Here is a 25,754-nt window from a genome sequence, read left to right on the forward strand (position 1 = left end):
GCACCAGCTGTGAGTGAGGGTCCATAGTGACAGAGGTTCCCCAGGCAGGTGCAGAGGAGAGGGGTTTCATTGCAAAAACCAGGCTTTTTATCAGTTAGCTGGTTATCAGTTACATAGCTTTAAATCATAACAAATGTAATTCAACCAACGACCATACACCACAATGTGAACATGTAATGGTTATATAACTTGTTTTTCCACCCCTAATTCAATTTTCTCTTTCCCATAGTCCTTTTCTACTTAGCCAAAGTAACAAGCCTGAGTCAGGATTTTACAAGGGCTTCCCTTGTTAAGGTTTTACCTGTATGCAATACATCTTTAAGGTTCCTTCCAATGCAAACCATTCTGTGCTTCTGTAATTTTTAATTTTTTTTAATTGGGCAAATATGTGTCATGAAATAAGCTCTACTTGTTTCTCTTCCTATCCATAAAATTTCTTCAGGGAAGGATGTGAAAAAAGTTTTCATTGGTGCCCACAGCTTTATAGAAGAGATGATCCTGGAGGAGATCAATTACTCAGACCTCCATTATCTCCATTAAAATACTGACCCAGCAGGAGACATGCACTTGGAACTTTGTGCATGGAACAGGACAGCCCTGTGAGTTCCCTATCACCTCTGATGCACCGTCCTGCTTCTCCCACCTAGCCAAGCCACCTGGATCCAGCTGCTGCCTCCTGCTCCTCTGTGCGTGGTCCCTCATGCCTTTTCCATCACAGGAGCCACTTGTACCCCAGGGATGGTCACAGAACTCAGGCCAGGCTCTCTCTCTTCCCAGGACTCTGGTGCCAGTCTCCACTCCAGATCCGTGCATGCATCACTGCTTTTGCAGAGGGGATTTCCAGGATAAACAGTTGGGATGAGCTCATGGAAATCTGGGGCTTGTTCACCCTGGTTAGCGACCCCTGGCACGAGCCCCGGCACTGGGAACCCCCTCAGGGACAGGGTGGGGTGGGGGAGGGCTGCTGGGCACAGGGGCTGCGCAGGTGACTGGGCAGAGGGGCTGGCAGGGCTGCACGTCCTGTTCTCCAGCCCAATTAACAGCACCTCGGAGAATGAGGTCATTGGAGTGGCCAGACAGTCTGGGAAAACACTTTCACAGCTCCAGGAGGATTTCCTTTTTCCTCTTTTCAATTGTTCCTCTGTGCTGCCTCCCTCTGCTCCCCCCTCTCCATCCATGTCCTCAGGCCTCCTTTGCACTCGGGCAGAGGCAGCTGTTGGATGCTGCTCACGCTGTTCCCCTGGGCAGGCAGGAGAGGAAGGGCCCTGCAGAAGCTGCTGGGGGACCCTGGCTGCTGCAGGGGGTTCTGCTCTGCCTTTGCTGGCACGTGGCTGTGGGAAGGAGGGGGCCACAGAGCTGCTCCTGGAAGCCTCTGGCCAGCCCCAAGCCTGTCTCACCCCATGGTGGGGTGACAGGGATGGCAGTCCCTTTCCTACTCTTAGTCACCTGTTTGGGACAGTGAAGTCTGCTCAGCATGGCAGGCAGGAGAACCTCTATATTTTGCCACCAAAAATATGGAAGTCTTTGAAGATGGAAGTCTTCAGAGTAAGTATTTATCCAAAAACATCTCTTGCACCAGCTTTTGCCAGGATTTCAATGAGGTTGCCTTTGCTTCCCCACTATAGCTCTAGGTCCATCCGTGGGTCCCTCCTGAAGTCACCTCAGGAATCCTGTGACCACAGTTGCTGTTGTCCCCTGGGACCACACTCATCCTCCTGGCTCTCCACACACGGAGTGATGCTCCCACTCCTCTGCCATCCTCCCCAGCCCCAGCACAGCCCCGAGTCCTCCCTGCTTCACCAAAAGCTCCTGGGAGGGACCTCAGAGTTACTGTCCTGTGTGACAGTGACCACCACGTCCCCCATCACACAGGGCAGGGGGTCCCTGCCCTGAGGAGGTGATGGGCATGCAGGACCAGCCTGGAAGGGAAGGCTCTGGAGAACATAAATTTATCTCCCTCCCAGGAGAGAAATGGGGTGTTGGGAAGGAGGGAGGAAGGGTCAGGGTATGAGAGATGGACTGGGTTGTAGAGCAGTACAGCAAGGCTGCCCACGTCCCAAAGAAAGTTCCCTTTGCCCCAGCAGACCAGGATTGGGCACTTGGAAAGAATCCTTGCCTGATCCATCACAAACTTGTCCCTCAGGTTTGGGGCATGACACAGGACCCACAAAGTGTGGGCTGGCTGGTTTTGGGCACGGGAAGGACAATGTTTGGAGAGGCTGTGTGCTTGTGGCTTTCTGATGGATCAGTCTGGCTTCAGGGCACACCTTCCTTCAGACTTTTAAGGGGAACATTGGTTAAGCAAGACTCCGAATGAGAGGCACCCTCAGGACTTGGTGTCTGACACTGACCCTGGGCAGAGAATGCTCCAACACTCCTGGGCCAGGCTGCCCTCGGAGGGGGTTTGGGCCTGCAGGAAAATCCACTCCCCACAGTCACCAACTGATGCTCCATGAGGCATCCAGGGGAGGAAGGTCTCCAAATACACTTTTCCAAAGGAGCTGCCAGGCTTGTCCATGGCTCCACCATGGCCCCAGGCTGTTGCACTCCCAGGCCACCGCTGCCTTATCCTTTCAGTGCTGCAGTGTTTATTCCTGTCAGCACCCACCATCCCTCCTGGCCTTGGAAACTGCTCCCATGTGCAGCATCACCCTCCCTGGCCTTCTCCATGCTCAGAGCAAGAATTCCAGAGGGACTTTGCCAGGCTGCTGTAGACATGACCTCAGGGCAATGTGCAACTTGCTCCAGAGGTGCCTGTTTTCCTCTGTGGGGAATCCACAGACCAGGGATACACAAACCCATCTGATATGTTCAAAGAATTACTGAGCATCTGCAAGGAGAGGGAAAGAAAAACAAACACATGGATAAAAGGATTCCTAGCACATGACAAAGAGGAAAGAAAAGGAGACAGGGATGAATAAGGCCACCCAGACAGGTCCCAGGCATTTCTGGGAGCCCACCATTTCCTTGATGAGAGGGACCTCAGCTCAAACTGTCCCTGCCTGCCTGTCCCCTTTGTTCCTCCTCCTGGGAACATGCAGTCAGACGGGACACATGGTGCAACTTCACAGAATCATGGAATGGTTTTGGTTGGAAGAGCCACAAAGGTCAACCCATTTTACCCCCTGCCATGGGCAGGGACACCTTCTACTGTCCCAGGTTGCTCCGAGCCCTGTTCAACCTGGCCTTGGATGCTTCCAGGGATGGGGCATCACCAGTGAAGAGCTCCTTTCTGCAAAGCATGGACACGGCTCCTTAACTCCCAACCTCTGCCCTGACCACTTGGTGCAGCTCATGGATCTGCAGTTCTAAAATGTGCCCCTTTTGCATCCACCCTGAGCAATTCCACTTTTGGGGTTTTTTTGCATAAAACACAGCCCAGGGCAGGCTTTTCCTGCTATCCTTGGCATCAATTACATCAGTGCTCCAGGGCTCAATCCAGAATTCAGACATTCAGAAGTCTTCTACATCATGTTAGTCATCTCCTTTTCCCTGCCCCAATATCAAGCACATGGTTTCATCCATCAAAAAAACAATGTGGGCAACCTGTGATCTTCCAGAATAACCAGAGGAGCTGCAGCTTTCACTCTGCCCAAGGGGAGGATGCTGAGACCAGCTCAGATCCCTCAGGAGATGTTCAGAACTGGTGTACACATTCCATGCTGTAATGCTAAGTGGCCAGGCAGGGATGACACCCAGTTCCTGAGCTGTGGTCCCCAGGAAGAAGCAGGGAAGGGCCTGCTGGTATCCAGGAAAGCCGTGTTTGGCAGCCTGAAGTCCTGCTTGCCCTGGTGGATCTCCCGCTGCAGCTCTGTCTTTCCAGGGAGCACAAACCCTGCTGAGGGAGGGCTGGCTTGAGGAGTGTCACCTGCCCTCAGGTGTCCTTATCCCTGGGGTCTGAAGTCACTGCTGTTTGCTGCTGTGAGGATCAGGCCAGCAGAGAGGGATGTCTGGCTCACAGGAGAGAGGGATGAGGGAGGATGATCTCCTTGGTGCCCAAGACTGAACCAGCAGGAAGTTCTCAGGACTGGTTTTCACTCTGAGTGTGATGAGACAAGGAGGTGCAGTTGGGATGGATGGGAACCAGCAGGGAAATTGGGCTCTCCAGGGAAGAGAGAGAAGCAGACCTTTCCATGGCTTCAGCCTCTGGACAAATCACAACGGGCCTGAGAAGTGTCTGCTTGGGATCCTGTGGCAGATGGGATTACAGGACCAGCACCGGAATTAAATTAGGAATTAAATTACAGGACCAGTGCAGGAATTAAAACAGGAAGGGAGCAGCACCAGAGGCTTTGGGACATGTGGAGAGCTCAGATGCCCATATACCATCCCAGGCTAATGTCCTAATACAGATCCAGGCTCATGTCCATGCAAAGTTCCCCACACCCAGTTCCCTATGTCCAGGTCTCTGCCCAGGTCCAGATCTATGCCCATGTCCAGATCCATGCCCAGGTCCAGATCTATGCCCATGTCCAGATCCATGCCCAGGTCCATGCCCAGTTCCCTATGTCCTGGTCCATGCCCATGTCCAGCTACTTCAACCTCACGAAGGTGAGACCACCCAGGGCCCTCTCCTGGGAGGGAGAGCAGGAGGAGGAATCCTGCCCTGAAGTGCCAGCACAGGGCACCTCAAGCACACCGGCCCTGGATGGAATCAGGGCACAGCTGGCACAGGATGAGGACTGAAGCTCAGTGGCTCTTGCTGGGCTCCACAAACATTCTTGCTGCTGAGTCCCAGGCTGAGCTCTCGGGTCAGCAAGTGCCAGGACCATTAATAGTGCAGTGACAGTGTTTAAATTGGAGCTGCCACCAGTGCAGACACAATAACTCCTGGTGCCTGAGAAACTGATTAGCAATGGCCCCGGGCTGCATTTTCCATCACCCTCTGCAGAGCTGGGGGGGAGAAGGGTGAGAAGGGGACCTCTGGGACTTTGGTCCACGCTGCCATCACCAGGCTCTTCCCTGAGGCTGTGCCCTGTCCCATCTCCCTCATGTCCAGCTGCTGGAGCCCCTAGTGCAGAGCTCCAGGGCTGCACTGACACTTATTGTCAAGTGTTTACTGTCATTGCCGGGGAGACATTAGTTCAGATTATGTCAAAACAAAGTTATTCCAAGCTCAATCCTAGAGAAAAATATTATTGTAAGCACTGATTGGCGAGGGGCAGCATGTCCACCGCCAGCAGTCCCAAAGCCCAGGGGGTGGGGGGAGATAGGATCTTTGTTTTCCAGCCAGGCTCCCAGCCAAGAGCAGCCAAAGCCGAGGTAGAAGAGAGATGTTGTGAGGCAGCCAGGAATTCAGGTCAAAGCTTCATTTTCTCCAGAAAAAAAAAAAAAAAATCCTTTAAACTGTAAGGAGAAAGTCTTGTTCCAGCCCCAGCCTTGGCCAGAGAGTGTATGTGCCATATTGTCCAGGAATTGAATGTAAGGAATCCAGATATGCCATGTTATCCAAGAATCACATGTAGGAAACCCAGGAGTGACTTGTTATCTAGGAATCACATGCTGGGAAGCCAGACACAGCCTGTTAGACAGTGATTGTATGCAAGGAATCCAGATGTGGCACATCAGCTGGGGGCTGGATGCAAGGAATCCAGATGTGCTGTGTTATCCCAGAGCTGCAGGGAGGGGTGAGAAACAGGCAAACACACAGAGGCTGCACCTGCTTTGGGAGTGCAGGTACCCAGCAGACCCTGGCCTTAGCTCAGGAACAGATGAAAAGCCAAAAAGCAGGCTCAAAACCAAGGCTGCAGTTGGAGACAGGCCAGGGACAAGCCCACAGGGTGCGGGGACCTGGTGGCCAGCGAGGAGCAGGGCAGGGAGGAACTGGCTGGAGGTGGAGGTGGGCCAGAGATCAGCTCTGGGGACAGGGGTCAGCAGAGAGGGGGTCATGTGGTGGGTGGCCCTTCTCACCCGTGCTGGACAATGGCCCCAGGGCCACCAAGAGAGGGACAGGAGGCGCCTTGAGCACAGCTGGCAGAGGGAAGGGGATGCACCAAGGGGAAGAGGAGAAGATGTAAGGGTATAAATGAGCCCAAAGAGGTGCAAGTAAGGACAGCAAAATGCAAACAAAGTCTCAGGAGAAATTCCCAGACAGTGAGATAGAGTGGACACCTCTCCCGAGGCTGGAAGGGGATGGATGGGATCTGCGGAGCAGCTCCCTGGGGAGCTGCAGGGGACAGAGCTGAGAGCCCCAGCTGGGCAGGGGCCCAGGGCTGCAGCCTGAACCCTGGGGAGCTCAGCCTCAGAGGGTGTCACCAAGACCACCCGGGGGCCCGTCCCAAGCATAGCTCCCTCATCCAGGGACAGGGGCAGGTGGGAAGCTGCCTCCACATGGGTGAGCCAGCACAGGTGCCACCACCCCCAGGAACCCTTCACAAACCTAGGAAGTGCTGGGAGTAAAGGAATCTTCCCCAACACTTGTCCCCTGGGGTGCCCCTACTTTGGAACTCTTCAGAGACACAGTCCTTTCCAATGCTGCCAGCACATCTTCCCACGAGCTGGGCAGAGCTTCAGAGCAGCTGGTACCATCTCCTGGCACTTGAGGCTCCTCTGGTCCCATCCCCAAGGGAATAGGGAATAGGGAATAGGGAATAGGAAATAGGGAATGGGGAATAGGGAATGGGGAATAGGGAATGGGGAATAGGGAATAGGGAATGGGGAATAGGGAATGGGGAATAGGGAATGGGGAATAGGTCCATGACCACACTGCTGTGGTGATTCAGTGCCAGCCTGAGATCCAGTGCTGTAGATCCAATGCTTCCCATAAAGTGTGCCCTGGGGCTCAGGTGCACTGTTCTGACACATTCCCTCCCCTCCAGGATGTGGTTTCTCATCTGGTCTCCTCTCAGGGTCTATTTTCATCCTGCCCATTGAACAAGTGCCACGGAAACAAAGCTCTGGAGGGCTCTGGGGACTGGCCAAAGCATGAGCTGTGCAAATGGTACCAGGCAGAATGCCCAGCATTATTCCAGCATGGAAATGGCCTCTTCAGAGCCCCCCCTCCCCTTCCCCAGAGCTCCTGCAGGAAGAGGCACCCAGAAGGTGGCAGTGGAACATGCCCCAGCCATAGGGGTGTACAGAATCAGCACATTCTCCCTTGGGTTTGGGGAGGATGGATGCCTTGGAGCAGAGGAGGAGGGAGTGGGCAGTGGTGGGACTGCAAGGGTGCCCCCAGGCAGAAGGGTAGCAAGCATCCAACTTTATCCTGGGTTTTCTGGGAAAAGATCCTGATCCTACCCATGCCATCCTCTGGGTGACTCCGGGCAGGTGGGAGAACATTTCTCACACACAAAGTGAGCTCCTTCTGCAGACACATAGGTGGTGTCAGTGTCACCAGCTCTACCCTCATCCCCTGCATCGTCCACCCCTGTCTGTATGGGCACCCTTGGTGGCTGAGATCTCTATCCCAACCTCCATTCCTCTGCACTGCCTTGTCCGTCTCCTGTACCATATCCAGTGCCCACCCCCATGCTGGTTTCATGGTCCTCTTGTGGGTGGCCTGTGGTCTGAGCAGCTCTTTGCTGCTGGACATGGAACTGGACCCACTTTCCTGTGAGGACTCTGCTCTTTCCTTAGTTTGGTGCCCCCTACCAAAGGGGAAAGCCCTGACAGAAGGGGGCAGTCCAGGGGTGGGGGTTGGGCTCTGCTGCCAGGGAACAGGGACAGGACAAGAGGAAATGGCCTCAGGCTGGGCCAAGGGAGGGTCAGGCTGGATGCTGGGGAAAACTTCACAGAAACAGTGATCGGGCATTGGAACTGCCCAGGGCAGTGGGGGAGTCACCACCCCTGAAGGGGTTTAACAGATGTGTCAGTGTGACACTTGGGGACATGGGTTATGGTGGCCTTAGCACTGCTTGGGGAATGATTGGACTTGATGATCTCAGAGGGCTTTTCCAACCTGAATGCGTCAGTGATTCTGAGAGTTTAAGCAGCCGTACGCGCTCCTGCTGGTTCTCCACAAGGGCCACAAAGGAATGGGAAGAGCACCTTGATTTGGTCTTTGCCAGCAAAGCTTACCTGGAGAATTTCTCCTACAAACTTGGCCCAGAGCCTGACTCACAGAAAAACCTTGTGCAGCAGAGCTCCAGGCAGTGGTGAATCCTCCGAGGATCCAGAATCTCCTCCAGTGCCTGGTGAGACTCGAAGAGTGGGAAACTGCCACTTGTTTCGAGGCTGAGTTTGTCTAAATTAGATTTGCAGCAGTGGGCCATGGCGTGCATTTGTCAACACTCCCCAAAGCATTCCCCACCAGGAAATATCTTTATGTGCAATTACCTATAAAAATGGTGACATCACCGCCCAGGCTCCTTGGAGCAATCGGGACCAACCACGCCCTGCATCCTGCAGCTTATTCCCAGCCCCTGGGAGCAGGGTCCATGATGAGTGTCCGGCTCACCCTGTCTGGCTGCACAGCCCCCCCTGGGCCATCCCTGCCCCTCCCTGGGCCATCAAGTCCTGGCTCATGGCAGGTGTCCAAGCCCTCAGCACTGTCCGGTCTTTCCAAGACTTGTTCAATGTCAGTGTCAGCATTTCAGGGACTCTTCCAGCAGCTCATTCCCAGCTCCAGGGTATCAGCGAACCAGGCCTGTTGGTCTGTGGTTGCACAGCCTCCCTTGTTACAGATGTAATTGCTTTACCCTGGTCTCCCTCATTACAGATTTAATTACTTTACCCTGCCAGGATTGAACGTGTCTGCTTTGACCCAGCACAGGGTGGAGTCATTTGTTGAACACTGTTAGGATTAGGCCCCATTTGTTTTACGTAGGGCTGGGATTTGGGGTTGGCTTGGGTGTCCTAAATGTATGTTCTCAAAGGCTTCTCGCTGCCATCAGCCAGTGACAGCTCACTGATTTCTCTCCCCTCCTACCACCAGCAGTTCTGTACATCGCTGGAGGCCTCCCTGTTCCTCATCTCCCTGGGGTGCTCCTCCTTCTCCCGTCCATGCACAGGACCCTTGGGTTTTGACACATACCAGGCTCGCAGCAGAAACCTTCTCTCTGATGGAGTTGTCTCCTCCAGGACAGATGGAAGTGTCCCGTGGGCCAGATGGACTCTGCTTGACTTGCCAGCCCTGGGTTTTCCATCACCACTCCTGCAGCCTTTTCCTGCCTCTGTCCACAATCTGCTGCAGCTGCTCCCAGGTGGACAGAGCAGCCCAGCCAGGACTCTGGGTGCTCTGCCAGGTCTAAGGCAGATCCCTCCCAAGGCCTTCACCAGGTGCCATCATCCTGCTGTCCCAGGATATGCCACCAACATCTCTTTTCCCATCCGATGGCCACTCAGCTCCACACTACAACCTCCTCATCATGTGACACTGCCTGTCAGCATGAGTCACTCCTCCAGAAATCATGGCAGAGGTGGAAGGATGAGGAAGAGGGGAAGGCATGCTGCCCTCTCCAAGGCAGCAAAACAAAGTCAACACTTTGGCCTTCATTCAGTTCCTTGCCTCTTCCCCAGATGCTGGCCAGGCCCCCGCCTGGTTCCCACCTGCTGCAGCACTTGGGCAGCGTGGTCCTCCCCCTGCAGCTGCAGGCCACCACATTTACATGTCCAAACCGCATCTGACAGCTTCTTCTCTGGGAGAATTATTTTGGGCTATGAAATCATGGCTTTTGGGGCACTGTTGAGATGTCCTTGAACGAGTCCCAGTTTTTGCTAACACCTCCCACTCTAAATTTACAGTCCCAGTCAGTCATGCCAGCAATTGTTTCAAATTTTAGCAAATTGACCTTTCAGATGTCCAAATAAACACTCAGTTCATTGATGGCCAAGCACAGCCATGGTGCTCTCTGGTGCCTACAGATCCCCCATCCTGAGCCCAGGAATTCACCTGTCACCAGCAGAGCCACCTGACTCCTTACCTTGACTGTGCCCAGAGCTCTGTGCACAGGCCAGTTCTTATCTGATTTTAGAAACTTTGGAGAAGTTGTGCTGCTGACTGCACATCACAGCCCTAAAAACCTCTACCCAGCATCTCCAGGGAATGACTTTCCCTCCTAGAGCGTTTCCTGCAAGCTGCAATCATGTTTCACCTAAACAACCCTGTCTAATGAGAGAAGGGCTGCCTGCAGGGCTGTCTGTGGAATCCAGGACCATCAGTGATGTGTCAGCTCCTGTCCTGCCCCTGGGCTGAGCCACTGCATCTCCCTGGGCCGCTGCTGCCCAGGGTCACAGCGCTCATCCAGCCTCTCTTTCGGCTGTTCCGTTCTTGAACAGCCCCTCCTGGCAACAGCATTTCATTCATTCTTCATCCCATTCTCCCTCCTTGTGAGGCACTTAAAAACTTTACCTTTGAGGCTGGGCTGTTTTGTTCATTATTCACCTCAGAATCCTTCACCACATTTTTGGCAGCCTTGTGGCCCCAGTCCCTCCCAGCCACCTTCATTCCTGAAGCTGATTTGTTTGTCGAAACTCACGCTGTTTCTGGCCATAGTTTCACTGGACTTAGCTGCCACTACATTTGCAACAAGTGTTGGGCAACAGCACGAGCAGACTTCATGTTTTTAAACCCAGCTATTTTTGGGACTCGTGCATGGCTCTGCTGTGGCTGAGGTCACCACCCTACCTCATGCACATACTGGACACACCTCTGCTCCTTCCTATGTAGAGGTGCACCTTCAGGTGGCCCAAACCTGTGCCAAGGGGCTCAGCTCATCAGCACAGGTCACTCACAGCTGGCACCACCCAGCCTGGTGCCCTCTGCCCACACCATGCTCCAGGGCCTCCATGGTCTTCAACAGTGGGATCACTTGTGGGAGGACCATTGACAAGGTTTGGGTGACACATTGGAGCTGGGCACACTTTGGAAGTCGTGTGGGTCATCCCTGCTTGTTGGTCACACCAAGATCTGCTGCTCCAGGAGGTGCCAGTCCAGCACTGCTGTGTCCCACACCCAGGTGACCCAATTGGCACATCAGCAATGGTGTGAACCTGGCTCCAAGCACGTTCCACAGACCATTCCCTCTCAACACACCTCCCACAGCAATGGGATGCCTCCATGGGGATCAGCAGGGCAGGGGTGTGGGCACCGCCTCTCCACGGAACCACATCTCCAGAATGAGGGTCAACATCAAGCCAAGCTTCCTGCACCGTGTGGAAGGGGGTCAAATTCCATCACTCCAGATGGGTGTTGCTGACTGATGTTCCCACAGGCGGAAGGACAGAGGCCATAGCATCCTTTGGATCTCCTTCCCCCCGAGGCAGAGGGGATGGGAATGGCCACTGGCCCCATCTGGTCTCCTCCCGGAGAGCCCTTGTCCCATGGGACAGCCCCTGCCCATGGAAGATGCCGTCAGACTCAGGCCCTTGGAGGAAGAGCCAGGTCCAGAGGACAAGGTGACCAGGGCTGTCCAGGCTGCAGAGGTGTCCGGGGGGCTCGTGGATCCCGACAAGCTGAGCTCCCCATGGATGTGGAGCAGCTCTGCTCCAGGTGCCCAGGCACGGAGCAGCCCCGGGCACCGCACGGGATCTCGGAGGTGCCGCCAGGCGCCGGTGACTCATGGAATGGGAACAGGCAGTTCCGCGGGACCGGGGAGCCCGGGGAGACGACAACAACATTCTGAGATTTATTCCACAAAGCAGCCTGAAAACAAACCCGAGGAATGTTTATTCTTTTTCCTTTGTGGCAGGGAAATAAAGCCTGATTGTCTCTCGCTTGGAAATGCTGGCACCCCGGCCGCGGCTCCTCCGCAGAGATCGCGGCGCAGCTGGACCCTCCCAGCCCTGAGTCAGGGCTGCACAGGACCGAGATTTATAGAGTGCCTGAATGCCTGGGCCGGAGCCCACTGGGAGAGGTCACAGCGAGCCGCGGGAGCACCTGCCACAGCCGCGGCCACCTGGGCCTTCCTTCCGCCCAGCACAGCCCCCGGGCTGCGAGCGATGGCCACACACGGGAGGGAGCGGCCGTCCCCTCCCCAGAGCTGTTTGTCCCCTCCCCGTGGGGGTGCATCGGTGGCAGAGGAGGGCTGGGACCTGCTCTGAGGCCACTCATGTTGGGTCCACACCTTGCACAGCAGCTGCGCTCTCCCTTGACATTCTCCCCCAGAACCCCACCCTGCCCTCCCCAGCATCCCCAAACACCCTCCTGGCTCCAGAGAGGCCAGGCCAGGTAACACCTGGGGTCTCTATGGTCAAAGAACACCCAGGCCAGCCCAGACCCTCTGTAAGAGCAGCCAGCAGTGCAGGAGTCACTGGGTGAGATGTCAGAGACCTTGAGGACTAGGACATACCCAGCACTGTGCCAGTCACCTCACAGAGAGCACAGAGGCACCCCAAAACCCGACACCACACCCCATCCAGATGCTCTCTCGTCCCTCCAACACTCCACTCCCAAGAGCTGCCAGCCTTCCTGGGGAGCTGCTCCTGACAGAACCAGGGCTGAACCATTCCCCAGGGCTGCTCCCTTTCCTGGGAGCAGGAACACCAGCCCCGAGACTGGGGATGGGGCAAACACCGGCGGGAGCAGGGCCACGGGAAGGGCAGCACGTGGAGGAGCAGCTCCTCAGGATTCCAGCACATCCCGAGCAGCCTCAGCCGACCCAGGCTGGGAAAGCCGGGATGGGCTCCCCCGAAGGAGGAGTTGGAGCCACTAAAAGTGGATGGCAGGAAGGTGGAGCCACAAAGCCCCCAGGTGAGGGGACAAAGGACTGTGAGCCCCCCAGCAGCCTTAGGGTTCCCAGGGGTGGGCAGGGATGAGGGGGGACTGTGGGCAGTGCCAGCCCATGCCCCCACTGCAGCCACCCCCAGCTCATGTTTTCCACATGTCTGGCAGGGGCCTTGCTCTTTGATCCCGCCTTGCAAGTTTTTCCAGCTTTGACCTCAGTCCCACTGCAGAACACGCAGCCTCTGCAGGCTCGGGAGGGCTGGAGCCCATCCCATTCCCTGCCCTGTCTCACAGGCCCCAGCCCTTTACAATCAGGAATGTTTATTTAATTTTATTTTTTTTAAATGAAACAAAAACCCCCTCACATACAGTTAGGGAAGCCCTGAGACAACAAACAAACATGAGTGTGATACTGAGCTTCAAAAGGGCAGGAAGAACCAGGCTGTGCCTCATAAAATAATGAGTATTAGGAAAAGATCCTTAAATACCACAGATAAAAAAAGCAAAAGCATCTGGCACAGACCATTTGCAAAGAACATCTCTTGCCTGAGAAACTTAATTGTTTTGTCAGGAAGAATTACTGGAAGAGGCCAATTAGAGCTGGATTTCAGTTCAGTGCCTGGCCTGATGGCCCCAAAGATTAGCATCCACACGCATCTCAGTGTCCCAAGCAGTGTCACACCAGCTCTGGAGCAATGCCTGGGAACTGCCAGGGACACAGGGATGTGTCCTGGTTTGTGTAACCACCAGCCATCCTAGGAGGGGGTCAGGGTGCATTCCCAAACCCTGGGGATGCTGGAACCAGAGGGGCTGGGCTGCTGCTGAGCAGGGAGATGTGAGAGCAGCAGAGTGAAGCCCTTGAATCCTGGGATCCCAAGGCTGGTCTATGGGGAACACCCTCTGAAGGGTCTGAGAAATCAGACTGAGGGGATTGACCCTGAGACCAGGAGAGGACAGAGAGGGAAGAGGAGTCCTCACCATGATGGGCAGTGGGACCATCCCAAGGGCACCAGGCACCATCTCTGGTATCAGCCTGTCACGACCTGCTCTGGCACCTGGCAGAGGATGTGCAGCTCCATCAGCTCCAGGAGCCAGGACCATCCTGGTGCCAGGTCGGGAGCCAGAGCCAGATCAGGGTCACATTCCAGGGAAATGTCCCAGCTCTAACCAGAGCCTGCAGTGAACAGCTCAGAGCTCAGGGAGGTCAAGGTCCCAGGCTAGAGCCATTCTTCATCTTGAGCCCTCCTCTTCTGCAAACCTCCTTCATGATTTGGACCTTCTTTTACAGGCCTGCTTGGTGCCATCTTCCAGAGCCTTCAGCCCCTCAGGGACTGTCACAAACATCGTTGTGCTCCATCAAGAACATTCCAGAGTGCCTGAGGTGGGCCAGGCCCTGCAGAGGTGTCTGGCCCAGCCCCGCTCCCCCAGCACAGCAGGTCCAAGGTGATAATGTTCCCCGGGGCCAGTCAAGTTCTGAACATGCCCAAGAGCAAAGGCGCACCAACTTCTCCATTCCCACATTTTGTGACTGTCATAGGGGAAAAAAATTCCATCAGGAGAAATTCAGGCATTCCCTGTGTTGCCAGCCATGGCTGTCACCTCCAGTCCTGCTGCAGCCCAGCGAGCCCAGGTGAAGCAGAGCAGCCTCCAGGGGCTCCTCCCTGCTGGGCCCAGCTCCCCCTCAGCCCACGGCCCTGCTCACCATCCCAGCAGGGTCCCATGCCCTGCTGAGGGGACAGTGGCTGCTGGGGCACTCAGGTTCAGGACTGCAGGTGCTTCCCAGGAACCTTTGCCCTGCAGGGGCCTGGGGCTCAGGGCCAAGGGAAGTGCAGAGGTCAGCAAGGGCAGCATGGGAAGTGGGAGAGGGCAGAGGCAGGGACAGCTTTGGAACAGCCCTAATGGAGACATCCATTCACTCACAGAGACCCCAAGCATGAGTGAAACCAGACCCTGGGGGAGAGATAACAGCACAATTACAGCCGAACTGGAATCCAGACCATGGCTTGCCTGCTCTTGCTGGGGAAAAAAAGATGAAAAAATAACAAAGTACCTGCCATAAGCACCAGGTCCTGCCTGCTGGACACAGCCCCGGGGAGCTGGTCCATGGCAGGAGCCAGGGGCACGGGGTTGTGCCTACAATTGGATGGGGCTGGAGGCACTCAGGGTGCTTTTGTGGGGTCCTTATGGCACCCGAGCTCTGCAGAACACTGCCAGCCTAGGATGGATCCCACAGACTGGGGAGACAGGGGCCTGGGGTCCCACACATCCCAGCACGTCCCAGAACAGCTTGGGACAGGATGAGATGTTATTGCAGCCACAGAGCCCTGGCAAGATCCATCCCTGGTGCTTCCCAGCTCTGGCCACAGGACGGGAGCTGAGGCAATTCCCTCTCTTGGGTTGTGTCCCATAAGTGCAGAGATCCCTGCCTGAGCAGGAGGCTGAAGGCCCAGCCAGGAGGGAACAGGACACCAAGCCTCTGTCACCAGGTGCTGGCAGGATGGGATCTGGAGGCATGTGGAGAAACACCCTGTCCCACATCCCACCCTCCATCCTGAAGCACCCAGAGACACAGCCCTGCCTCCAGCCTGGCTTGGCCTTCCCATGGGATGTCTGGACATGAGGAAACCACTGCTCCCACCAGCTCAAAATACCACCAAACCCAGTGGCCATCATGTCTCCAGCGCTTGCCTTGCCCTCACTACTGTGTCCATTCCACACCTGCTGAGGGCAACAGGGACAGGCCCAGGGATGGCAAATCCCCCCAGGGACCGTGGTCCTAGGGTAGGAGCAGAGCAGCTGCTGGGCTGTGCTGCCCTCAGCTGCACATCCCAGGGGGTTCAGGCTCTCAGGACCTGCTCTGGGCCCTGCAGCCAAGCCCAGCAGCCCCAGCTCAGCCCTAGGCAGCAAAGGTGCTGAGCAATGGCCAGCCTGGCACAGCCTGGCACAGCCTGGCAGCCCCCCCACAGGGCAGGACCCATCACACCAGCCTGGGAACGGGGAAGCAGGGGCTGCCAGTTTGGGATTATGGAGTGTAATCCTGGGATGTTGGACCCCTGGCACTCTCATCATGAGACAGAAAACATAGAAAATCCCTGGGAAATGAGGGGTCCCTCCTCAGCCCAGACCCCGCTGGCAGCACTGGTGGGAGCTGCCCCTCTCTGCCAAGGTCAGGGCAGCTCCAGGGGACACGGGCAGCCCCAGACAGCCCCAGTCCCTCTCTCCAGGAGGTGCAAGAGCACAGCATCCCAGGATGTGCCTGTCAGGAGCAGGAATGCAGGCCATAAATCACTGGGGCTGTGATGGGAGCTGGCTCCAGGCCACAGCCATGGCAGCCCCTCGTGCTCCCCTTGCCAAAGGGAACAGGCAGGGCACGGGGTGCTGGCGGCGCTGCCACCACACGCAATCCGTCTGCAATGCTGCAGCCTGGATTTGTATCAAAAAGGGCCAAAGGTTGGATGATTTAATTTTTTCATTTTTCCTTGCAGCACAGCAGGAAATAGCTGGGATAGTTACATACCTGGCGAGATGGCCGAGGAGCCAGGGGCCAAGAAACACAGAGGATCTGGCATGGCCCAGAGCATCTGTGCTGCACACAGAGCCTGCAGGCACCTGGGGCTGGGGGGTCTGCACACCTGACCCAGGAGTGGGAGGTCACAGCAAGGACCCCCACACCAGCCAAGGCTTCAGGAACCGGTAGAGAGTGACCAGCATGACCTGGGTGGCTTAGAAGTACAGACTCATGGAATGGTTTGGGTTGGAAGAGACCTCAGAGCCCACCCAGGGACACCTTCCACTGTTCCAGGCTGCTCCAAGCCCTGTCCAGCCTGGCCTTGGGCACTGCCAGGGATCCAGGGGCAGCCACAGCTGCTCTGGGCACCCTGTGCCAAGGCCTGTCCACCCTCACAGGGAACAATTCTTTCCCAATATCCCATCCATCCCTGCCCTCTGACAGTGGGAGCCATTCCCTGTGTACTGGCATAGAAATCTTCTCTGACACTGGTACTTTGTGCCATCTTGACCCCCAAACCCTTGTTCTACCAGCAGAGCAATTGTCCTTCCCTTGCTGAGGGTGATCAGACCAGTTTCCTCCTGATCCTGATCATGACCCTGATCCTGATCCTGGTCCTGGTCCTGGTCCTGGTCCTGATCCTCCTTTCCAGCCTCTGTGGGGCTCCTCCAGCCCCTACTCTCCACCAGGATCAGCCTGATTTTCCTCTTAAGGCATCTCCCTTAATGAGATGGGTTGTGGGGGTGACTTTTTTAAAAATATCATTTCTTCGACAAGTCAGGCTCACTTTGAGTTGGTCCTTCAAGGTTTCTCACATGGCTGTGGATTCCAGGGTGTTGAGAATTGTGGGAACCACACCTGCACACACATTATAACAGTCCCAGGAAAGTCATGGTCCTGTGAAACAGCACCAAACCCCTTCCTGCACTCAAGGGTCAGACACATGTCCTTCCCAGCTGCCTTTCCAAGTGCTGGAGGAGGAGGTTCCCTGCCTTGCCCTGTTCTGAGAGGGTGGGGGAGCAGTGCCCAAAGCTCCCCTGCACTTCACCCCCAACAGCAGAATCCCAGCACCCATACAGGGTGACACAGCCTCGAATACTTTCCCAGCTTATAGCAGTTTTCACGGACATCCTGAGCCAGAGCTGAGCCTTTGGCTGTGATAATCCTTGAGGTATTTTTCTTCCATGAACTCGAGCTGAACCCATCCTCTGAACACACGTGAGCTCCTAGTTTAATTGTTACTTGAGATAATCCACAGATGAGTTTTCTTCAGATAGTGTTCAAAGTGCCATAAGACAAAAGTCCATCACCAGGCTTTTGGAAATACGGGATTTACCCAGGCTCCCTGTGCTTCCAGCCCAGCCTAGGCTGAGCTCAGCCCTGTGAGAGGACTTTACCTGCACTCCCCACTCAGTGTAGAAAAGGAAGGTGACCAAGCAGCCACCCCAGACCCAGCCATGGTCACACCTCCCCAGAAGCACAGGGACCACCCTGGGTCAGCAGGATCCCTTCCCTCTGGACCCTGGGAAATCCATCAGCCACCCCAGCAGGCCGTGCTGCCTCTGCTCACGCACTCCTGTTACCCTGTCTCGAATGATTTAAAGTTGTTTCCGCTGTCTGGGCTCCTCCTCCTTGTTCTTGAGATAATTCCCAAGATTTCCATTTTGCCAGATTCCTGGCCTCTCCCTGAACTTACTCCCTTGACTCTGTTTCTGCAGGAGCAGGACCCTCCCTGACTCACGCTCCCAGGAGCTCCAGCCCACCGCCTTCGCTCCACCACTCTGCCTCCTCCAAGAGCCCCTGCACACCCTCCTCCAGCTGCACTGTCCCTTCAGAGACACCCACCACCAGCCTGCCTAGCCAGGTCATTCGGATCAACACAGGCTGGGGAGCGTTCAGAGGAGCAGCTCCAGCCACCAAACCCAAAGATGCAATCCTTCAGCAAAGTCCTGCGGAGCTGAAATGCTCGGCACAGGGAGGGCAAGCCTCAACAGCCAGCAGCGATTGGCTGGCATCATCTCCAAAACAAGCACAGATGCCATCGGGCTCTAGGATGGATGAACTCAGGGGTGGGGAGCAAGTTGGTCTTTAGAGTCACTTCCAACCCAAACCTTTCTTGGATTCTAGGAACTCTCAGTCCATGGTCATCATCACCCAACCCACTGACACCTTCCCACTCCATTGCTCTCACTCCAAATCACTTGTGTAACTTCTCAGCTTGCTTTCCCTGCATGGGTGACATGGTCCAAGTCTGGTGATTTGGTTCCAGTTGGAATTGGCAAAGCTCAGCTCAGATTAAGCTCAGCTCAAGACAGTGATAATGGTTTGACCTGTTTGGCTTCACTCCCACGGGGGCCCCCCCTCAACTCCTCATTTGGGCAGGATGGGCAGGGGATGAAGCAGCATAGGGATTCTCCATCTCTCCTGCCAGTGGCAATCTGTAGGGCCCACATCACAGCTGGGATTCAGGGATGCCCCTGAGAAAGGAAAGACTGGTCTCCAGGAAATACTAGAAGAGCCTGGGGATAAAACAAATAACAGCAATTGGGCACAGCAGCCCATCCTCCTTCCTGAATATCCATAGAGTTGGAAGTTGGTGGAGGAAGTTACAAACTGCTTTTTAGGATTCAGATACCCAAACAACACCTCAGCCCTTGTGCAGACAGAGTTGAGGTGGCTTGACATCACCAAAGGTCCAGAAGTGCTTTAGGACCATCAGGATGAGCCCAACAGGTAAGGTCCAGACTGCCCTGGGATCACCGAGATCCCTTGGAGAGCAGCCAGCTTTCCCGAAAGCACTGAGTCATCTTTTACAATCCACAAGAAATCCTTTGTTTATTTCTAGCCACTAATCCACTCATTAATTCCTGCTCCAGTGAAAGTTAGTACCTTATTACTGAGCTGGGCTTCACTGCAACTTCCACCTCTAGCATCTCACCCAGCCTGTCCCTCGTTCCTCCCAGGAGGTGGCAGTCACTTCCCAAGATGCAGGGACCAAAGAGGGGAGTCCCGGGGAGGGGATCCGGAGCGGGGTGCAGGAGTGCTCTGGGTAGCCAGGCTGGTGGCAGGGCAGGTGGTCGGGGGGATCTGGGGACATGGTCGGGTGGGCTTGCATCGAGCCAGAGGACTGTGGGGCAGCCATACCTGGAATGACAGGAGTGGCAGGGATGTGACCAGTGAGTCACGTTGTGCCCCAGGGTTGGAACAGGGAGCTCCTGGGGTGGACCTGAGGACACTGAGTCACAAGGATGCTGTTCCACGAAGGACTCTGAGTCAGGAGGGTGCTGTTCCACGAAGGTGATGAGTTCCAGAGGTGCTGTCCCGGGAGGGACGCTGAGTCACTGGCCTGAGGTGTGCCAAGGTGTCAGTGATGTCATGGCACTGCCTGCGGGAATGGGAACAGGGAGGCAGCACCAGGGGAACTCAGCTGGCTGCAGGAAGGGCTGTGAGGGACAGAAGATGAGTCCAGGAGGTGATGGGGTGTGACAGAGAAACGGGAGACGTGTGGTGGGTGGAACCTGAGGTCTCTGGGTGTCTTGGATATGGTCAGGGTGGGAAGTCCCCAGTCAGGGGAAAGGAGCAGGTGACAATGGAGACAAGAGGGAACAAGGGGGAAGGGGAACAAGGAGTGAGGTCCATGAGTTGGGGGTGTGGATGTGGTTTGTGAGGCTGCTCAGAGGTGAGGAAGAGGCTGAGCTCAGCTAAGAACTGCAGCCAGAACACACACTGTGAATGAAGCCACTGGCATTTGGGATGGGGATAAGAAGAAATGGGAATATCCAGTGTGGGAGCACCATGCCCCTATGAATGTGTGGAGCTGAGGGGCAGAGGGGGTGTGGAGCTCTGTGCAGCAGGAGCACAAAGGGAGGGGTGGAGTCCATATGCTGGGAGTTCAGGGAAAAGGAGCATGAAGGATTTGGGACGCAAGAAGGATCTGCAATGGGGTGCGGGAGGGAGGGAGGGCAGCACGGCCCACGGGGGCTGCAGGGAGGATGGGAGGCAGGCGACACACGTGCAGAGGCTGGCAGTGATGCAGGAGCACACTCAGGGAATAGCCGGGTCAGACACACTCAGGGAAGCTCAGCCCCTGCCTTGGGGGCACATGTTCCCCCAGGTCCCTTTCAGGGACTCCATCAGGGCAGATGAGCTGAGCTCCAGTGTCCCAGCACCCCATCAGGGCACAGAGAGACCCATGTCCCCAGGAAGGGGACAAGGACAGCACCCCAAGGAACTGCACCATCAGAGAGGAACGTCCTGTGACCCAGTGGGAGCCCGCCAGCACCAGGCCACGTGTCAGGACAAAGTCCAGCCTCACACCGGCACCGGCCATGGGACACTCCAGCCTGCCACTACCTGCTGCCACCTCTGTCCCCTGACGTGAGCAGGGACAGCCCAGGACATCCAACGCTGGCAACAGGCCCTGTGCAGACCCCAGCAGGGCCATGCTGGGTCTCAGACAGCCCAGAGCTGTGGGGCTGGCACGGGGTGCAGATGTTTGCATAGCTGTGCTGTGACAGAGCCAGCCAGCCACGGGAAGGGGATGGGAATAGCACCGGCAGATTCGGGGCTGCATCCGTACAGGTCAAGGCTGCAGAAGGCGAGGCCCGGTGGCCCCTGGGGCCAGCAGAACAAGGACAGGGGGTGCTGGCGCTGCTTCCTCAAGGAAGGTTCACTTAGTGGTGGGAACCATGGCGAGACTGAGAGAGCCCTTGCTGGAGGCCACAGCCCTCCCAAGGACGCCAAGCACGAGGGACAGGATTGGGCCCACGCTGGTGGCAGCAGGGGGGACAAAATGCCCATGGACAGTGACAGGAGCTGTCACAGCACTGCAGCGCCAGCCCGGGAGCCATCCCTGTGCCCTGGGGTGGGTGGCACGGTCGCTGCTGTCCCGGGCCGAGCCCTGGCCGCCCCCAGCCCCGCTCTGTGCTCTAACGCTCCGCCAGAAACCCCGAGCGCCTCCCGGGCGTGAGTGCGGAGCGCGGCGGGGCGCAGGGTCCGTCCCGTGGGCGAAGGGCTCCCTCTCGAGGGTCCCGGCCAGCACTGACCGGCCGCGGGCTGAGCTGTCCCCGCCTATGACACGGACAGGTCCCCAGGGAGGGACAGAGGAGGTGACGAGGCCACCAGCGCGGCCTCGGAGCGGCCACCGGCTCCGTCAGGGCACCGCATTTTCTTCCCGTCATTAATGAGCAGCTGAATCCGTCACTAATTAGCGGCTGGATCCGTCTGTTTCGCTCTGGGAACAGCCGGAGGCGATGGGCACGGCTGTGGCTTGTCCCAGAGCTTGTCCCTGGCCCTCGCAGCGACACCAAAGGTTAACGGGGACTCCCGCAGTGACCTCGCAGGGAGAGCCCTTGGAGGGATAACGAAGCTGGATACGGAACCTCACAAACGTTGGGCACCTGGATCAGGCACTCCCGAGAATTGTGACCGGGAGGTGACATCCTGCCCCGCCCCGTGCATCGCGCGGGGTCCCAGGGCTGTTCTTGCTCTGAGCCAAACCCGAACCTCACCCAGGTCACACACTGATGGCACACCGCGAGCTGGAAGGACCCGGCAGCCATCAGCAACCCCAGCTCTCCGCTCCTCGCAGGACCCAGCCCGCGCCTCCTCCCTCCCAGCCGCGGCCCGCTCTTGTCCCCTGTCCCTTGTCCCCACGGGGCAGCGCAGAATGACTCCCGGCCCGAGGGGCGGCACGGGCCGGTCAGGACAAGCAGGAGCTGCCTGGTAGCGGGTGGCCTCCTCGCCGGGGGCAGTCCTGGGTTGTCACTGCCGCACATGGTGCGACACGGCGGGCGCGGGTGGTGGCCACGCTGGGTGACGGTCGGAGTGGAGGAAGGAGATGCGAGGGCAGGATGGAGATGACAACGCAGCAGCGCTGGGGTCGTGTGGGGCTGGGGCCAGGGCCCGGGCACGAGGTGACCTGTCCAGGACACTGTCCCCGCGCCTGGGACATGAGTGACGCAATGGGCACTGACCCCTGCAGGTGACAGAGCAGCAGGAACAGTGGACACTGCTGGAGACAGGGGCCCTGGGGCCCCCGGTGCCGCTCCCCGCGGGGATTCGGTGTCACGGCCCTGGGGTATTTGAGGTCACCATTGCTGGACTTGGTCAGTCCCCCAGGACACCTGACGCCTCCCTGGGCCATTGGTCACCACTCGGACGTTTGGTCAGGTCTCAGGACACCGGGTCCTTCCCCCCCAGCTGCCCGGCGCACTTGGTCGCTCCCAACGCCCCGAGGGGCAGCTCCGGCGGCCAATGGAGCGCGGGGGCGTGGCCGGGGCGGGCGCCCCCAACCAATTGGCCGGGGCGGGGTCGCGTGTTCTGTGGGGCGGTCCTGGGCGGGGTCATTGTGGAAACGCGCTTGGGGGCGTGTCCTGGGCGAGCAGAGAAGCCAATGAGGCACTGGGGGCGCGTCGCGAGCGGGAGGCGGAGCCAGTGTTCTTTAGGGGCGTGTCCGGGGCGGAGCCTCCGGCTCAATCGGCGCGAGGGGGGCGCCCGGCGCGGGTTAGTTGGCCCGGACGGTACCGAGCGGTACCGCGATGGGGCTGCCGGCTGCCGTGCGGGACCGCGTGGCTGCGGTGCACCGGGGCTCGGCGCTGCCCGAACGGCTGCGGCTCTACGACGGCTGGGCCGCCCTCTACGAGCAGGTACCGGGGACACAGAGGGAACGGGGACGGGGCCGTGGGTGTCCCCGCTGACCGCCGTGTCCCCGCAGGATGTGGCGGCTCTGGAGTACCGGGCACCGTATCTCGCCGCCGCCTCGCTCGCCTTCGCCTTCCCCGCGCCGCGTGCGGAGGCGCGGCTGCTCGATGTGGCCTGTGGCACCGGGCTCGTAGCGCGGGAGGTACCGGCGGGACGGGCCGGGGGTAACGGGACGGGACGGGGCGGGCCGGGACGGGCCGGGGGTAACGGGACGGGACAGGGCGGGCCGGGCCGGGTGTAACGGGACGGGACGGGACGGGACGGGCCGGGGATAACGGGACGGGACGGGGCGGGACTGACGATGCCTCTGTCCCCGCAGCTCCACCGGCGCGGGTTCCGCTGCCTGGACGGCGTGGACGGCAGCGCGGGGATGCTGGAGCGGGCGCGGAGCACCGGGCTCTACCAGGAGCTGCGGCTCTGCGTCCTGGGCAGGGAGCCGCTGCCCGCGCCCGCAGGTAACGGGAGGGGGCGGACCCCCGGGACCCTCGGTGACACCCACGTGTCCCACGGGTGACCGGCCGGCACCGGGCGGGGGAGCCCCGGACGGTCCCCCGGTGATGCCCCGTGTCCTCGCAGAGCACTACGACGCCGTGACGGTGGTGGGGGCCCTGGGCGAGGGGCAGGTGCCGAGCACGGTGCTGCCGGAGCTGCTGCGGGTCACCAAGCCGGGTAAGGGGGGGCCGTTTCCCCTCCACGCCGGGACCTCCGGCGTGCTGGGATGGGACACCGAGCCCCGGTGGATGTGAGTCCCTCACTGAACGCTGGACCCGTGGCACAGCTGGAACACGGCCTTGTCCCTGCTGCCAGGGACGGGCGATTCACGGGGTCCCTGACCCTGCCCACTGCCAGGTCTGGGCAGCGGGACAAGGTAGGAGGTGGCAGTAAGGGTGTTGGTGTGTGACAGCCTGTGCTCAGGCGGGACATCCCACCCATCCCCTGCCGGCCCCCTGTGCTGCCCATCTCTGCCTGCTGTCCTGCCTATCCCCTGCCCACTGCCCTGTCCGTGCCCTGTCTGTGCCCGTTCCCTGCCCTGTCCGTCCCCTGCCCGCTGACTCCTGGCAGGCTCTCAGTGCCTCCCCGTGTCCCCACCCTTTCCGGGGGATGCGGTCCCCAGAGAGGGAAGCTCTGTGTCAGTGTTACCTGTCTCCTGTCCCGCAGGCGGCTTCCTGTGCCTGACGACGAGGAGCAACCCCTCGAACCTGCGGTACAAGGCGGAGCTGGAGGCAGCACTGGGGCAGCTGGAGCAGAGAGGAGCCTGGCAAAAGCTGCTGGCCCAGGAAGTGGAGTATTGGGAGAGGGCCACCTCCGAGGAGGAGAGCACCCAGGGCACTGGCTACATCTCCGGGGTGGTCTACATCTACCAGAAGTGCCCTGTTCCCAACCTCGAGGAGGGCTGAGAGCTAGCATGGCTCTGGAGGGGGGGTGAGCACTTGACCCTTTGTAAAACAGAGCCCAGTGGCCCCCTCCTGCAGCAGGGCAGCTGCTGGGGGTGACAATATTCTGAGGGAATTTCCCCATTCCCTTCCTTGGTTCCTTCTCACTAAGGTCTGGGCTTGGGGCCCTTGTCTGCTGCACAGCATGGGAAGGGTTTCCTGGATTCACCAGGGTCTCCTGGGTGCCACCTTTAGCTCTGACATTTAGGTATTGACCCAAACACCTCAGCGTTCACCGTGACATCTCACAGACCCACATGTCTGTTCCAAGGCATGTCCAGTCTGGGATTTCTCCCTACCTCGCCCATCTCAGCACTCATGGTCAAAATCTGGATCCTTCTTCATCTCCTACCCCCAGAGTCTTTAGCTGGGGACTGCTGGAGGTGGGTCCACACTGCTGTGTCCTATGGCCTCTCATCCTCCCTAGGGACTGAGCCAGCCCTGAGGTGCAGGAGCCTCCACATCCAGAGTCAAAGCAGCAATGCCAAGGTGACTCCCAGCTGGAGAGGCTTTCCAAGTGCCACATCTGCCTTGCATCCCACAACAGCTGCTTGATTCTCATTTTCCCACAGCTTTGTAGTTAATGTTCAGGGAGGGGAAATGAGTTTGGAAGGGATTTGGGGAGCTGGCAGCTGCTCCCCACCCAGGAGCCATCCAGCACTGCCTGCCCAGCCTGTTCCCCCAGCCCCTTGCTGGGCTGCCTTCACAATTCCTCCTCCACTGCTCCCTTGGGAAGTTTTTTACCCAAATCTCTTCCTGGAATATTTGGTTTTTTTCATTTTTCCCTTCCCTCAGACCTGTTCCTGCTTATCCTGTTCCCATGTTCCTGGAGAAGAGGTTGCATCCTTCCCCTCAGGAGCTGTTCTCAGTGTGAGGCAATGGCTGTGTCTGTCCCTGTTCCTCACCCAGGGCATCCCACATCTTCCACACTCGCCCTCCCCATGGCTCTTGTCACCCTTCTGCTTTGTCCCCCATGTTTTGGGGTCCCTGTGCCCATCAGTAGCTGTCCTACTGCTCCCTCCCCACTTGTCTCCAACACTGTCCCCTGGGCAGCTGGGGGTTGTGGCTGTCCCCAGCCCTACACTTGCCTGTTCAATAAAGCCCTGTCCCTGCTGTCTATCGGCTGTGTGTTGTTCCCAGAGCAATGGGAATGTGCACCCTCCAGGGTGGGTAGCCAGGAGCTTGGGAGGGGGGATTCCGCCTTTATCTGGGGTCCTCTCCCAGTCCATGGGGGCTCAGAGCACCTGGTGTCCCCCCATGCCTCTCTTAGCTCTCAGCATCCTCTCCCTGCCTCTGTTTCCTGCTGCAAGGAATGCCAGGAGCTGGCTGACTGCTGCTGATCCCCTTGGGAAGATGGGGATGTTCTAGGTGCTGGAACACAGCAGCTGGCAGGGCACAGCACCCCCAGGACGCGTCACCATCCTCCCCACACCGCGCTGTTCAAAATGAGCCCAGGCAGCCTTGGTGGCACCAGGATGTTTATAGTCCCTGCCCTGGGGAAGGGCACATG

General features: G+C 57.8%; 1 protein-coding gene across 2 annotated transcripts; it reads left to right on the forward strand.

The window, feature by feature from the left end:
• Positions 1 to 22,526: 22,526 nt before the first annotated feature.
• On the forward strand, positions 22,527 to 25,359 carry METTL27 (methyltransferase like 27). Of its 2 annotated transcripts, XM_071447622.1 has the most exons (6): positions 22,527 to 22,756; positions 22,825 to 22,953; positions 23,131 to 23,266; positions 23,388 to 23,480; positions 23,970 to 24,233; positions 25,040 to 25,359. In XM_071447622.1, exons 1-5 carry the CDS (start codon positions 22,649 to 22,651, stop codon positions 24,206 to 24,208), a joined length of 705 nt encoding a protein of 234 aa, XP_071303723.1. In that variant the 5' UTR covers positions 22,527 to 22,648; the 3' UTR covers positions 24,209 to 24,233; positions 25,040 to 25,359. The 2 variants fall into 2 exon arrangements, with proteins under 2 accessions (XP_071303723.1, XP_071303722.1); XM_071447621.1 differs by having other exon boundaries at positions 22,530 to 22,756; positions 23,970 to 25,359.
• The last annotated feature ends 395 nt before the right edge of the window (positions 25,360 to 25,754 follow it).

This window comes from Agelaius tricolor, unplaced genomic scaffold, assembly GCF_023055355.1.
Source record: "Agelaius tricolor isolate 1412-34295 unplaced genomic scaffold, bAgeTri1.0.p SCAF_25, whole genome shotgun sequence".
Lineage (NCBI taxonomy): Eukaryota > Metazoa > Chordata > Aves > Passeriformes > Icteridae > Agelaius > Agelaius tricolor.